General features: G+C 38.3%; 2 protein-coding genes across 2 annotated transcripts in view; one reads left to right on the forward strand and one right to left on the reverse strand.

Annotated features, from left to right (window-relative positions):
• eif2d (eukaryotic translation initiation factor 2D) overlaps window positions 1-8,686 on the forward strand; it is a 47,426-nt gene extending 38,740 nt beyond the window's left edge. The window contains exons 14-15 of the mRNA XM_085258659.1: window positions 6,893-7,067; window positions 7,154-8,686. Of these exons, the coding sequence (XP_085114785.1) occupies window positions 6,893-7,067; window positions 7,154-7,224 (246 nt within the window). The 3' untranslated portion in view covers window positions 7,225-8,686. The remainder of the gene's footprint in view (window positions 1-6,892; window positions 7,068-7,153) is intronic.
• On the reverse strand, window positions 1,075-4,037 carry LOC146550894 (uncharacterized). Its single transcript, XM_085258662.1, has 4 exons — window positions 3,080-4,037; window positions 2,770-2,925; window positions 2,414-2,506; window positions 1,075-2,280 (listed from the first exon to the last, which is right to left on the reverse strand). Exons 1-4 carry the CDS (start codon window positions 3,962-3,964, stop codon window positions 1,969-1,971), a joined length of 1,446 nt encoding a protein of 481 aa, XP_085114788.1. The 5' UTR covers window positions 3,965-4,037; the 3' UTR covers window positions 1,075-1,968.
• Window positions 8,687-13,379: the final 4,693 nt, after the last annotated feature.

Below are 13,379 nucleotides of genomic sequence, written 5' to 3' on the forward strand. Positions count from 1 at the left end.
AAAGACGGTCATGAACACTATAGAACTAACATCTATGATGGGCAGGATTATTATCCTTGTCCAAGTCATTCTGAGCCTGTTGTCTAATGTTGCCTGTGTACTGTTGCGGTTGTTTCAATAAGTCCAGCTGATGTTGAGGCACCAAAAACATCTTTTGCACATGCTCCATTTTCACCTGTTTGCTATCAGACTGGTTATGAAAGGGATTGCAGCCCCTAATAAGGGTAGTAAAAACCCTCCAGATTGGTTGATTGTCTTTCTCTTTTTCAAAGTGTTTATCTTTTTGTCAGCAATCAGTCTGATTAGAGATTTTTTCTTTTTTAGCTGTTTGTACTGCTGATTGGTCAGTGGAATGTTACCTTGCAATACGTTAAAGGCTATCTCACACAATGCATTGATGAAATCCAAGCCTGCATTGCTAATAATAACTCTGCGTAGAGCCGGTGGAGACTTATATATCAACTCCAACAGAGACAGATTCCTCCGCATGCGTGATGACATCCTTTCACCTCTTCACTGTTTTTTGTTTTGGGATATAAACAACCGGACGGTCTGACAGTAAATTTGTTCTGAGTCTTAAATAGTCCGGGGTCTTGGCTTTATAGTCTATTAAAAGATACCCGTATGTTGTTGATGTGGCATCATTAAACGCTTCTATAAAATATTTAGTATTACCACACTGAAAAAAAAGTTCTTTCAATTTACTTGATTTTATTGTGTACATCGGTCCCACATAATATGAATAAGTATGACTGACTTAATTTTCCACTTTCCAACAAGTAATAATTACTTGTAAAGCCAAAGTATTTCATTCACATTAGATTACTTAAAAAAATCATGTTCGATGTACATACTGTTTATCTGTTACCAAAATATCAATGTATTACATAATGTTGATATATTTTAAAGTTTAACACCAACGTATTTTTGATTGTCAGTGGTACTTAATGAAATTGTGTAACATAAAGGCATTATAATTATGTTCCTGCAACACAAATTATGGCTTTAAATCCTACTTAATTATTTTAAGTCAACTTCATAAAAATTCAGTCCTTGGTTTCTTGCCTATGTACAATATAATAATGTAAATATAAACTAAATGTTATTGACAAAAAAGGCAAAAAAAAAAATGTGAGTGCTGAAAAGTTCACCTTTATTTTAACAGCAGTGAAAACAGCAAGCATATAAACTTGTTACACAGTTTTAGCGATTGCCTGCAGATATAACTGAAAGAAAGATTTAAAACATTTGTAAATATTTCCCCTCAAAACTGACCTTAGCAGCAATACAAGAAAGCTACAAATAAGTGCTTATTAATGATCCTGTCATCTTACACATATTTGTATTTAATTTCACAATTAAAAGTTTGAAACTAAATTAAGCCTACTTGGAAAAAGAATCAAAAAGCATCCATGAACAAACAGGCTTACACAAATATAACTTTTTTTTGCATTTAACATTTCTACAACTCCTGTTACCTGGAGTTTAAGAGACAGAAACCAGCAAGCTGCTTTGAATGATCAAGTCTGTACATATATAGAACAATTTCAGCTTAAATTGGTCTTCCAAAACTCAAAGAGGCAGCAAGCTGCTATTAAGGATAAGATATATCTTCATACATGTCACATTTTGTATTTAGCTGTACAGAATTTTTTTAATAAATTGAAGCTTAAATGACACCGTCACATAATACCAAACACCTAAAGGAATCTTCCTTTTGAACATATAAGCAGGATGTAAAGGTTGACCCAGAGCACATTGCTAAAAAACCTCTGTAAACATTTCTCGCAATACAATACCACCAAAAGGAAGAAAAGAAAAAAAAAAGTGTCACCTCGAAGTGCAGTCACATGAGAAAAAACAACAACAACAACAAAAAAACCCCAAACAAACAGTATCAGCAGTATAACATTGCAGTTCTTTGTTTTGTGTTCAGTAAAGAATTACTGAAGTGCAGTCTTTGACCCTTCAGTGAAACAGGCGGTTTTTGAGAGCAAGAACTTTGTTGGAGAGTTTAGCTCCATCCAGTTCCATGAAAACCTTCTGGAAAACCTCAAAGGTGTAGCGGAGGTCAGCAGGGTAGGCAAGGTTTAGTGCATACATGAGTCCAAATAGCATTACCACAGCAAATGCTACATTATCCAAATTCTTCACCACCCTGATGCCTTCAAGGACAACTCCAATGTCTTCTTGTTCATCTGCTGAAGCTTGTTCTTTAAGAAGATAAATTCCAACAGTGGTGTCTTCAATGGCCTCATTGATGGCGTCTTCATCCATGTCCTGTAAAAAATACATAAATAAATAAAATAAAAGTCATGTTACTCAATCCATGGCAAGTGAGCAATATGATGTACTGGTGAAAGTCACCCCCCCACCCCCCCAAAAAATAAAATAAAATACCCCAAGTACTTACCACATACTCCCGGATAAGGTTGTCAGGATCTTCACCCATGTAGATACACACTCCCTTAATGACACACTCACGTCCAGCATCAACATCTTCACACTGAAATGAAATTTGTGTGATTAGTATCTTCAGTCAGCCCTTCTCATTGATTTTAGGTTTTAGTACTGTACTTTACATGAATGCTTTCAAAGTAAAGGCACACATACTAATAAAGTTGACTAAGTAGAGTAAAACAAAAACAAGCAGATGTAAAAGTAGTACAAGATGACAGCATTTATCATTGGAAAAACATTTACAATTTTTAACCAATTAAAAGTTTTGTCCAAAGGGGGTCATAGTTGTGTTAAGGCTTTATCACTTACATTATCCATTTGTGCCACAACTTTTTTCAGTCTTTGTCCAAGCTGTCCTCCTCTTCTTTTGAACAGCTTCACCAGGTTGTCTAAGTGGAGATCCATCTGAGACAGGAACTTTGATTGAAGGGGGATTGTGGTAATTCTTTTAAACTCAGCATTGATCTGAAAACATCAGCACAAAAGAGTGAGCTTCAAATGTTTAACACCAGGAAGAAGGCCACAATCACCAATGCTGAAGAAATTGGCTGTTAAATGTGCCTAAAGTATTTTAGCTTAACACCTCTTCCAAGAACTCCCGGTGTGAGTCAAACTTTACCTCATGGACATCAAATAGAGCAGGCCATCTTGCCATGAAAGCCTCTACCATTGGTGCATCACGAACAACTTCATGTCTTCTGTAGGCAAAAGTCTTTTCCATCTTGAATTTCACCAACTCTCTGTTGTTGTTCTTCTTCTTTATGTCCAAGAGTAAAGTTTTCCGCATTGCCTCCAGGCTCTCCTCAGTTTCTTCTGGTGGGTATGTTGGGCAAAAGTTAACTTCTGCCCTCTTTGCTTTTTTGACACCAAAGGCTGCACTGCATCTTCCAACAGGTTTGTTCTTTAGAGAGTTTACAGTCACCTCTGGGCAGCCCAGTTTTTGTAGCTGGGTGCGATAGTTTGAGAGTTTATATTTTAAACTGGTCTTCCATCCTCCAAATCCAGTGTTGGAGCCTGTCTCAGTTAGACAGGGATGCTTCTTGATCAGACTCTGAGCTACTTGATCCATTTCTTTATCACTGACATACACTTTATACTTCACAATTTCCTGCACCAAACCTTCAAGGATGGCTGACTTCAACTTGGGATCTGGAATAAGTGCAGTTCCATTCTGATTGTACGCAATTTTTGCCTGCTGAAGTTGTAATTCAGCATCATACGAAAACTTGGGCACATAAAAGACAGCAGGCCAAGAAGATCGTGAGCTTGTTGACTCACTTGATGACAACACATCCGTGTCCACAGATCCACCAGACAGGTACGAAGAATCGTTAACAGAGGAACAGCTGAGGGCTTCGGAGTCCTGGACAGGATCAAGAATGATATAATCCTCATGCTGCATAGTGGTGGGTCTTGACATGTCAATAACTTTAAGAGTCCCTCTGTCTGCCACTTCTGAAACTGAGGTAAGATTAAGGAACTCATTCCCAAACAAGGAATCCATAAACTGAAGTCTGAAATCGCCCTGAAGACCACACTGTCTCTTGACTTCAACAATGAGATCCTCAATTGATTCAGGTGGTCCATTGGAGAGAGTGAGCCTTTGACAGGTTCCATCAGTCAAGATGATCTTTAGGATCACAGGGGTCCCCATTTCAAGCAGCTATTCTGTAGACGAAAAACAACAACAATACATCAGACACCCAGAAAGAATAACTTCAGTTTAGTCTTCATACAGTTACCCATACATATCAGTCAGTTATAAAAGGTCAGATATACAAAAATGGTGGGTATGTCATTTATATTAAAATCTGATAGACTGTACTCAAAAACATTGCTGAAATCACTAGGCAGACACTCACTCACTGGTATGTGTGGTCCTGTGATGAAGATTGCTTCCGAGTCACTGTTGTTGCCCAAAGGTTGTGGGTTTTCTGGTTGTTGTTGTTCTGGGAGTTCGATATCGCGTAAATATTCCAAAAACATCAAGGGGTCTTCATGGGGTTCATAGTGGTAAGGGGTTGTGTGATCACTGTGGAGATAGAAGGGTGTTAGAAACAAATATATATACATGGTGTATCATTTCAAAAACAGGATGTGTTTGGCTCTTTTGATTTATTTTTGCCTATACTCACACATTGTTCTGCGTTATTCCGGATGGCCCCGGTTCTTGACACGCTGCGTACTCTGTCTCAGGCCTGGTGTATTAGAACATTTGTAAATATTTAAAACCTTTCTTCCTTTAAATTGAGTGTCATGTATAGAGACTTGTATACATACCTAGCGTATGGCTTGGTCTTATTGCACCCGCTTCTGTAGGTTTTTCTGGACAACTTATTGACCCTGTGCCCAGGGGATAAGCCCAGTTAATACAAGGTTTAAACAAACACGCATATATTTAAAACATGTGTAACACCGTATTTACCTTGTGTTTTTTAGAGGTGTAGTTTGCCCAATATAGCTTTGTGATCCTGTAGAAACAAAGAGAAATATACATTTAAATGTTACTATGTGAGAAACAGGTAAGATTGCTTCTAAAACAATGAGGCACAGAGCGTTTTGTGTGAACTGATGACTGTTTTTAAAAAAGAAGAAACACAGACCTTCTGTAAGTGACACGTGTGGTGCCCCGTTGTGCCAATCTCCTAAAAATCAGGCTTTTGTTTAGAAAAAGAAAACAGTTTGAATATTTTATGATATACTGGGGTATACATTTAAGAATCCATTAATAGTCTTGTTTTACTTACCATATATGTTGTCCATGTTAAAAAAGAACGCTGTTAGGTTTGCTGACCGCGCTGATGAACGAAGTGTTATGCTCTCAAGGGCCCGTTGTGAAGTAGTGTGGAAGAATGCAGGGTGTCTGATTAGGGTGTTTTTATATAGGCGGGGCTACTTTCAGTTGACCTATGAGATGTAGAGATAAAAGAGCAGGATGTAAGGAAGAAAGGTGGAAAGTCTTTGGAGACTCTGTTGGACATGGCCTCTGACATGATAGGATAAGATAATGGAATTAACTGTTTGTTTGTTTGTAATTAAAAAATGTGGAAAGTATGGAACTACAGTTGGCCCCTAATGTAGTTAAATCATCTATGTGTAATCATGGAGTCTAACTGTTGCAGACTGGTAGATACTTGATGAGATAAGATAATGGAATTAACTGTTTGTGAAGAAACACCTTTGGGCTGGGATACTCTTGATAAGGGAGCCTCTTTTGTTTGCTTCATGACTTCTTTTGCAGACTGTTGGGAGGCTAACTGCAACCGCCTCTGTCTAACTGTTACAGAGTGTGGCTAGGTGTGAATATACAGGTATATTACTACTTCCCACATTACCACCTTCAACAAATCTCTCCCACTTCCTCCAGTTTTTATGAAATTGGTCCATTTTGAGGTTAAAAAAGTAAGTTTTTCCATTCTATATATGTCCTCCATTATTCCTATCCAATCTTTCTTTGTTGGGGGCTCTTTCTCCAGCCACCTCCTGTTAAGCGCTTTGTCCCTTAAGGAGGCTGCTGATGGGATATCGCCCAAATACACAGTACAGAAATCCAAATTTAATTTGAGACCAGTCACCAAGTAAATTGATTCGACCACTTCACTCCAGTATGGTTGGATTATTGGGCATTTCCAAAATATATGAAAATGATCTGCCATGTTTTCCCCACAGTTTCTCCAGCATTGTCCATCTGTCAGTTTACCTTTTTGTTTGTATTTTATTTTGGGTGTTATAAAAAACCTAATAAACCTAAACCTAAAATTTTACATGTGAATTCCCTCCAATAACCTGAACTAGTAGTTTCCATCTGTGTTCTACATATATTTAACCAACTGTCCTCTGATATGTTGATTTTAGCCTCCGTCTCCCATTTAATTTTAATATAATTGGTTGATTGATCCTTAAGTGATTGTAGGTTCCGATAGAGTTTAGCAATCAATTTATTTTTAATCTGACCTTTATAAGCTTCTTTTATAACGGGGACTAGGCCTTCACTATGTTCTTCTGTAGTTTTTATATTACTATTGAAATAGGACCTGACATGGAGATATCTGAAAAAATCTTGGTTTTCCAAACCATAGGTGTCTCTTAATTTTTCTAAACTTTGTAATCCTTCTTTTCCTAACAATGAGCAAAATGGGAGCTATAAATCTTTGTGCAAAACTTCCAGTCAATCCAGCTAATAGATATTTCATTCTTAAAAAAAGTGGTATCCCCACACCCCAGCCAAGATCGCTGTCATTGGAGACACATCATGTATATGTTTTTGTTTTTTAATCTAGTAATGAATGATATATTATAGGTGCATCTTACGTTTTGAAAAATAAACTTGTCAGTGCCCTCCATTTATACAGATTGTATATAGTAATGACCTCACTAGTTAACATGAATGATTAAATATTTTAATTAGTTGTTTTATATATGCAACCTGTAGGTGACTTTGATGAAGAACCTGGAAGTGTACGGGTTGGATCCTGCAGTTGTCGCCAGTGTTTTGCAGCATAGAGTTCAGGCCAGCTCTGTCTTGCAGCCTGTCCCCGGAGCCAAGGACAAAGTCTTGGTCCAGATCCAAGGAAACCAGATTCAACAAGTTGGCAAATTGCTGCTGGGTATGGACCTTTAGGGAATTCAGTATTTTATCATAATTCCTTCATCTGCACAAATAAAGTCATTTTGTCTATTATTCTCCTTTCAGATCATTATCAAATTCCTCGGAAATACATTCAAGGATTAGAAAAAGCTCCAAAGGGTGGCAAGAAAAAATAGTATTTCAACAAATTGTACCAGCAGTTTGAAGTGTTTAACTGTTTTATTGTGTGTAAACAGAATTACAATAAACTCTTCACTGTCCTTTAAATAAAGCTGATCTGGTGTCAAATGCTAAAGGTGGATGAATGAAGTTCTCATTATTGTTCTGCTGTGGCTCCCAAATGTATTTCAGGTTAAAGTTGATGATGGGGTCAGACAAAATGACCAATATGTTTTTCACTTTAAGGTAATTGGATTCTGATGGCAACAAAGAACATTGAGAGGAAACAATTTCCTTAGCTTTAGACGTACTGAGAAACATCTCTGTCGGCAAATGTGTCCTAACAGCTGACTGTATGCAGTTTTGTCAGCAGGCACACCATTAAAGTGTCATATATTCAGCTGGACTGTACAAAAGGAAACAAAAAACACCTGCTTTAAACTGATTTATTTCTAGTTTATTTGTAATTTAATATCACCCAAACTTAAAAGCACAGCATCAACAGTGATTATTCTTGCCATAGTCAAGGTTTTTGTTTATTAAAGTAATCTGCGCGAGACTCAGTCGCTTTTTTAATCTTGTGCATACAGGCATTGGAATTAAACACACTAATAAAGTAGGTTAAACTAGTTAAACACCTTTATTTAAATCCCTGCTGCTGCTTTCTGGACTAATCGATGGCAGACTAAGAGAGATGTGTTTGATTTTCTTTGTTAGATGAAAAGAGCAACGCTGGATGACTTTGGAGATCTTGATCAAAAGTAACACCATCATTTGAAGCAAAGAATTTTATATTGAATAGTACTAGCTGAGTAGAATCGTAGAGGCTCTTGTGGTTGTGGCTTAACGGGAAAGTACAGCTGTGAATCATCAACATAGCTGTTTCAAGAAATAACCTTGAAGCTGTTAAGCAGGTGGCCAAGGACTTACGTATGCAGGATTGTGCAAATGAATGGGGAATAGGTGCAAGAATAGATAGAAATACTCTACAACATTTAAAGCAAAAACAAAGAATGAAGAATTCTAACACGCTTGACAGTCAATATTTGGTATGACTACCTTTATTCTTAAACACAGTCTGAGCTCTCAAGATTTCTTGTAATTTCTTAGGAAGCCTTCAGGAATATTTCCCCAGGATTCCTGAATAAGATTCAAAGCTTTTCTTTTGATGTTGGCTGCCATTTGTTCCATTCTCAGTCAAGATGATCGCACACTGCTTTAGTAATATTGAGGTCAAGGCTCTGGGGACTGTCACTATCTGTTTTTTCTATCCAGGCATGCTTTTACTGAACTTTCAGTGTGTTTGGGATCATTGTCATACTGAAAAATAAAGCTGTTGCCAATCAGATATACTTCCCCAGATGGTTTTGTATGGTGGATCAAATTCTGACTGTGCTTTTCTGCATTCATAATTCCATTAATTTTGACAAGCTCTCCAACACCACTGACGATGATTTGAATTAAAAATTTACCCCATAAGTCCAGTTGCCACTAATTTTTTCTCCTTCTCCTGTTTAGGCTTTCCTTCCACTTCTCAATTTTTGGTTTTTGTTTTCTTTGTACGATGTGCCATGCTGAGAAATGCTTTTAAGTTTTTGGCTAACAATATTATTTTATATCATTATTTTTATGGAATGAACTAAAGAAATGGGAACAAATGATGTGTTTTCATGACAGGCTATTATGAAACAGTACCTACAGATGCAATTTAAAAAGGGTTTGTCTCTAAGCTCTCTGTTATGTAAAGGCACAACACTGGTTCGTCCCTGCACCTGTGAAGTTAGGTATCTTTTTATGTTTGAATGATTCACAGGTCAAGGTTAAGTGGCTTAACAAAAGAAAAAAAAGTTTATTATGAAAATGATCAGGTAGAAGACCAATTTAGTGAAAGAAAAAAGAAGAATTGAATTTCCAAATAAAAACTTCAAAAAGTTTCAGAACTATTGCTCAAGACCTTTTTAAATGTTTACAAGTCTGGCTTCGGGACACAGAGTCATCCTGTTGGAGGCAGCCATTAGAAGGGGGATACACTGTGGTTATAAACAGATGGACATGCTTATCAACAACGCTCACTGGTAAGTACAAGGATCAGAAGTGTAATTAATAAAAATGAAGTTGTAGATATAGCATTAAATTACTTTCCACCAAAGTTATTCTGAATCTGCTTTTACAGTTTTTTCTGATTGCTTAAGCACATTTTTTGTAACTATTGGCTAATTTTGCAAAACTCTTCACACAAATAAGAAAACCTGTCACCCAATAATCAAAACATTGTAGTTCTCTTGCAAAAGCAAACACAGCTAGATTAACTCTTCACACCTTCGTAAAAATGGTGTTTCCGTATCAAACAGTACACACAAGCCATCATCTACTAAGCACACAATGCGCCAACTGCACACTGATGGTATGAATACAAAACACATCTGGCCTTTGCTTTCTCTGTGCACAAGGTAGGCTATGTCAGTTTGAGCTCATACTTCTGTCATAGATCCATAAGCATAGAGGGATCCAAACTTCAAGTACTGGTGTTTATTCAAACACATCAAAACAAACACAAGTGTTTATTTCCAAGTATAGGATTATTTGCAATCGCCATAATGACTATATGGGTTACTTGGTCTGCAGTGAACATGCTTCCTCTGCCCCCAGCATCTGGTCATCTAGCAATTCTGTAAAGTAACAATTTCAGTATTTTTACATCAGTGGTATTGGTGTGTTTCTCATTGGCATATGGCAGTGCTACAAATCTTTGTGCGAAGTGACTGTACTAACCGATTCTCATTTCAAGATGTCCTTATGGTACTTGCTACAGTGTAGCGGCTCGAGTTAGGCTGGACCCGTTGGCCAGCTACCCTCAGGGTCATTCCACGGTTGATTACATGGTCCACTATTGTAGCTCTGATGTCATCAGCAATTCTATTTCTTACTCTTCCTACCCTTCCTCTCCCCCCTCCTCATCTTCCTCTCCCCCCTCCTCGTCTTCCTCTTGCTCCTCCTTGTCCTTGTCGTCCTCTTCATCCTACTTCTTCACCTCCACGTCCTCTTCCTCGGCCTCCTCTACTTCTCACTCTTTCTGATCCCTCCATTGTACTCCGCACACACAGCTTACCTGTATTATAGTGCTTAGGCTGATTGCAAAGCGAACTAATTATCTAAAAAAGTTTTCACATGTGAAAGTGTGCCAGACAGTTGGCAAATTAGTGTTAATGATAGCCATACATGTATATACTTTTGCTAGGAGTGTGTTGGAAATTTGGTAATTGAGTGTTGTGCAGTGAATTGTGCCTACAGTTTTGCAAAGTGTGTGTTACAAAATTGCAAACTGAGTGCAAAGCAGTTTTTGTGCTTTTAGTTTTGCAAACTCAGTGAGTGGTTTTGCTATAAGTCTGAATAGTTTTAGAGATTGTGCTACAGGAATCACAGTTAGGGTTTAAGCATTCAGAAAAAACTGTAATAATATCTTGCCAAAACCTCATAAATACCATTATCCCTAATTCAAGTTTAATAGTTGCAATTACCAAGAAATGGTTTCAAGGCAGGCTCGATGTCTTTGCTGGGGTTTTGTGTGACCATATGGGTTTTTTTCTATTAATCCAACTGTGGAATACCTTTTTTTAATGCCAAGAAAAAAACGTAAAAAAATCCAAGTCATGCCCTGATTTCACCTGTCAGAGTCAGAGCTCCCTCTACTGATGAGTCAGTTTCTCCACAACCACATGTTTTCCTGCTGGTACAATACAGTTCACATTAAAATTGATACTGAGGAAAGTCTTGCTATAGAAATGTATGTTTTTGTCCAAATTGTGACATTTAAAACGTTGTAATAAAAAATGTAGAACTCCGTCAGTATGAATGTTGTGTGTGCAGGTGAATGAACTCACTTAGGGTAAGGGTGTGGCGAGCACTGTGGAGGAAATTCTTGATAGAAATTCAAACTTGCAACCCACTCATCTTCACACCGAGTAGCCCTGTGCTTTTCCTTTGTATTACTCTAACATTTCCTGCCCAACAGATGTTCAATTGATTCCTCTGCTGGATTTATATGTATATAATACATATCCAGCAGCGAAGCCAATTCAACATCTGTTGCCTCCCTTGGAGAAGAAGGCTGGAAGCCTGGAATGATGTTAGTCGGTTAAGTGGGGTGCAAAAGGGCATCATGAGAGACAGCTCGAAAAAAGACGAAAAAGAGGTAGAACCAGATGTCTGTATGAGAGTCTAGAAACTGCCAAACAAAAGCTCACGGCTCTGGCCACTGTGCTGAAGAGATATATCAAAAAAGCAGAGGCCAGGGGCGCTTTTAGACCATTTTGGGGGCACTTCACCATTCTGGGGGTGTTCAAAATGAATCAAAGCACCCCCAAAGATTTCATACTTTTTTGACAATATTTGCTGTTTGTGTGACACACTACTAAAGATATAAAAACCTTACAGCACTTGGTTGGAGTAATATTTTAACAACAAAAGTATAGCCCCCCCCCCCCCCCCACCAAAAATGGTCTGTTCCAGCTCGCCGCTCCCCTACTCTAGCGCCCTTTCTGCCAGAGCGATGGTGGCCTAGACGCAGCAGAGCGGAGGTGTGAGTGCCTGGCTTAAAACAGGACATGTTAGCTGCATTTAACCTTCAGTTACTCTTTATATAGTTAGGTAGGAGTCAGACCATGTTTCTTTTTAGCTGAAAAACATTACACCAGGTAACCTGCAGTTTTGAAAACGTGTTTTCCGACAACATTTGAAGCTGGTTATTTTGTCATATGTGCATGTGTGCCGATATGAAACCCAAGGTACTATAGTACCTTGGGTTTCATATCAATAACTCCACTTTTCAGTTATTTATTTGTAAAAAAATGTTTGGAATCATGTATGATTTTCGTTCCACTTCTCACGTGTACACCACTTTGTATTGGTCTTTCACGTGGAATTCCAATAAAACTGATTCATGTTTGTGGCTGTAATGTGACAAAATGTGGGAAAGTTCAAGGGGGCCGAATACTTTTGCAAGCCACTGTAACTGTAAATTCAGAAAAAGGATGATACCAAACAAGGCAAAGTAAATAGTTTTTAAAGGTGAAATATAGAGGAATTAGGGATGGAGGGACTGACAGAGACAGGGAAGAAGTCTCATCGTGACAAGTAAAGTTTATCTTGCCTGGCTGGGCAGCTCTCTGGGTGCTCAGCACCCCCAAAGCTCTGATCCTAGAATCGCCCCTGGCAGAGGCCAAGAGAATAAATGGCCTGTTCTCCAAAGATCCAGCTTCAAAGACAGAATAGAACAAGGGCATACCTGCCCAAAGAGGAATACTGGAAGTACATCCAGGAGAAAGAGGTATCACTCAAGACCAACACCAAGCAACAGCACCAGGACATTACATGATCTACGCTTACTGATCACCTTCCTGCACCAGGGACACAAAGTAACAGAATGTAAACATTTCCATCCTGGAAAGATGTAAATGTTTACATTAGGAAAAGAAAAATAGGACAACATTTTTTCTTCCTCAGTTCCCAGGTGATCAGATGTGTAAACAAATCCAAAATTACCTAATATTTTTTTCTTAACATGTGTCCTTGGGCAAGACACTTCACCTACCGCCTACTGGTTTTGGCCAGAGGGGCCGATGGCGCGATATGGCAGCCTCGCTTCTGTCAGTCTGCCCCAGGGCAGCTGTGGCTACAACTGTAGCTTGCCTCCACCAGTGTGTGAATGTGAGAGTGAATGAATAGTGGAATTGTAAAGCTCTTTGAGGGTCTCGAAAAGCGCTATATAAATGCAATCCATTATTATTATTATTATTATTAATCATTCGTACACGAGGGAAGGGGAGAGAGACTATAAGGCGGATAGATATTGAGATTGACATGTGCAAACTGCTTTAACCCATGTTTGAGGGTGCCTGCCTGGAAGTTGCAAAATAACATCTTAGCGATGGTTTATCCACAGACACGCTGTTGTTAAGGATTTTGCAAAACAATCCAGAGCTTTGCTTATAAGGCTGGGGCAAATATTCCTCCCTGCTGGTTATATCAGGCGCTTTTAAGTCATAAATCTTTTGAACTGAACACTGGAACAGCACATTTTCATGATTCTAAGTCTTCTTTGCTGGTTTTCCCCCTTTTTGTACTTTGTGTGAAACTCTCAAGGAAACAAAAATGAATATGGATACAATAACTT

Source organism: Mchenga conophoros, linkage group LG20 (genome assembly GCF_057382185.1).
Source record: "Mchenga conophoros isolate Kocher_MC1m ecotype Shallow Benthic linkage group LG20, M_conophoros_male_GT1.1, whole genome shotgun sequence".
In the NCBI taxonomy this organism is placed as follows: domain Eukaryota; kingdom Metazoa; phylum Chordata; class Actinopteri; order Cichliformes; family Cichlidae; genus Mchenga; species Mchenga conophoros.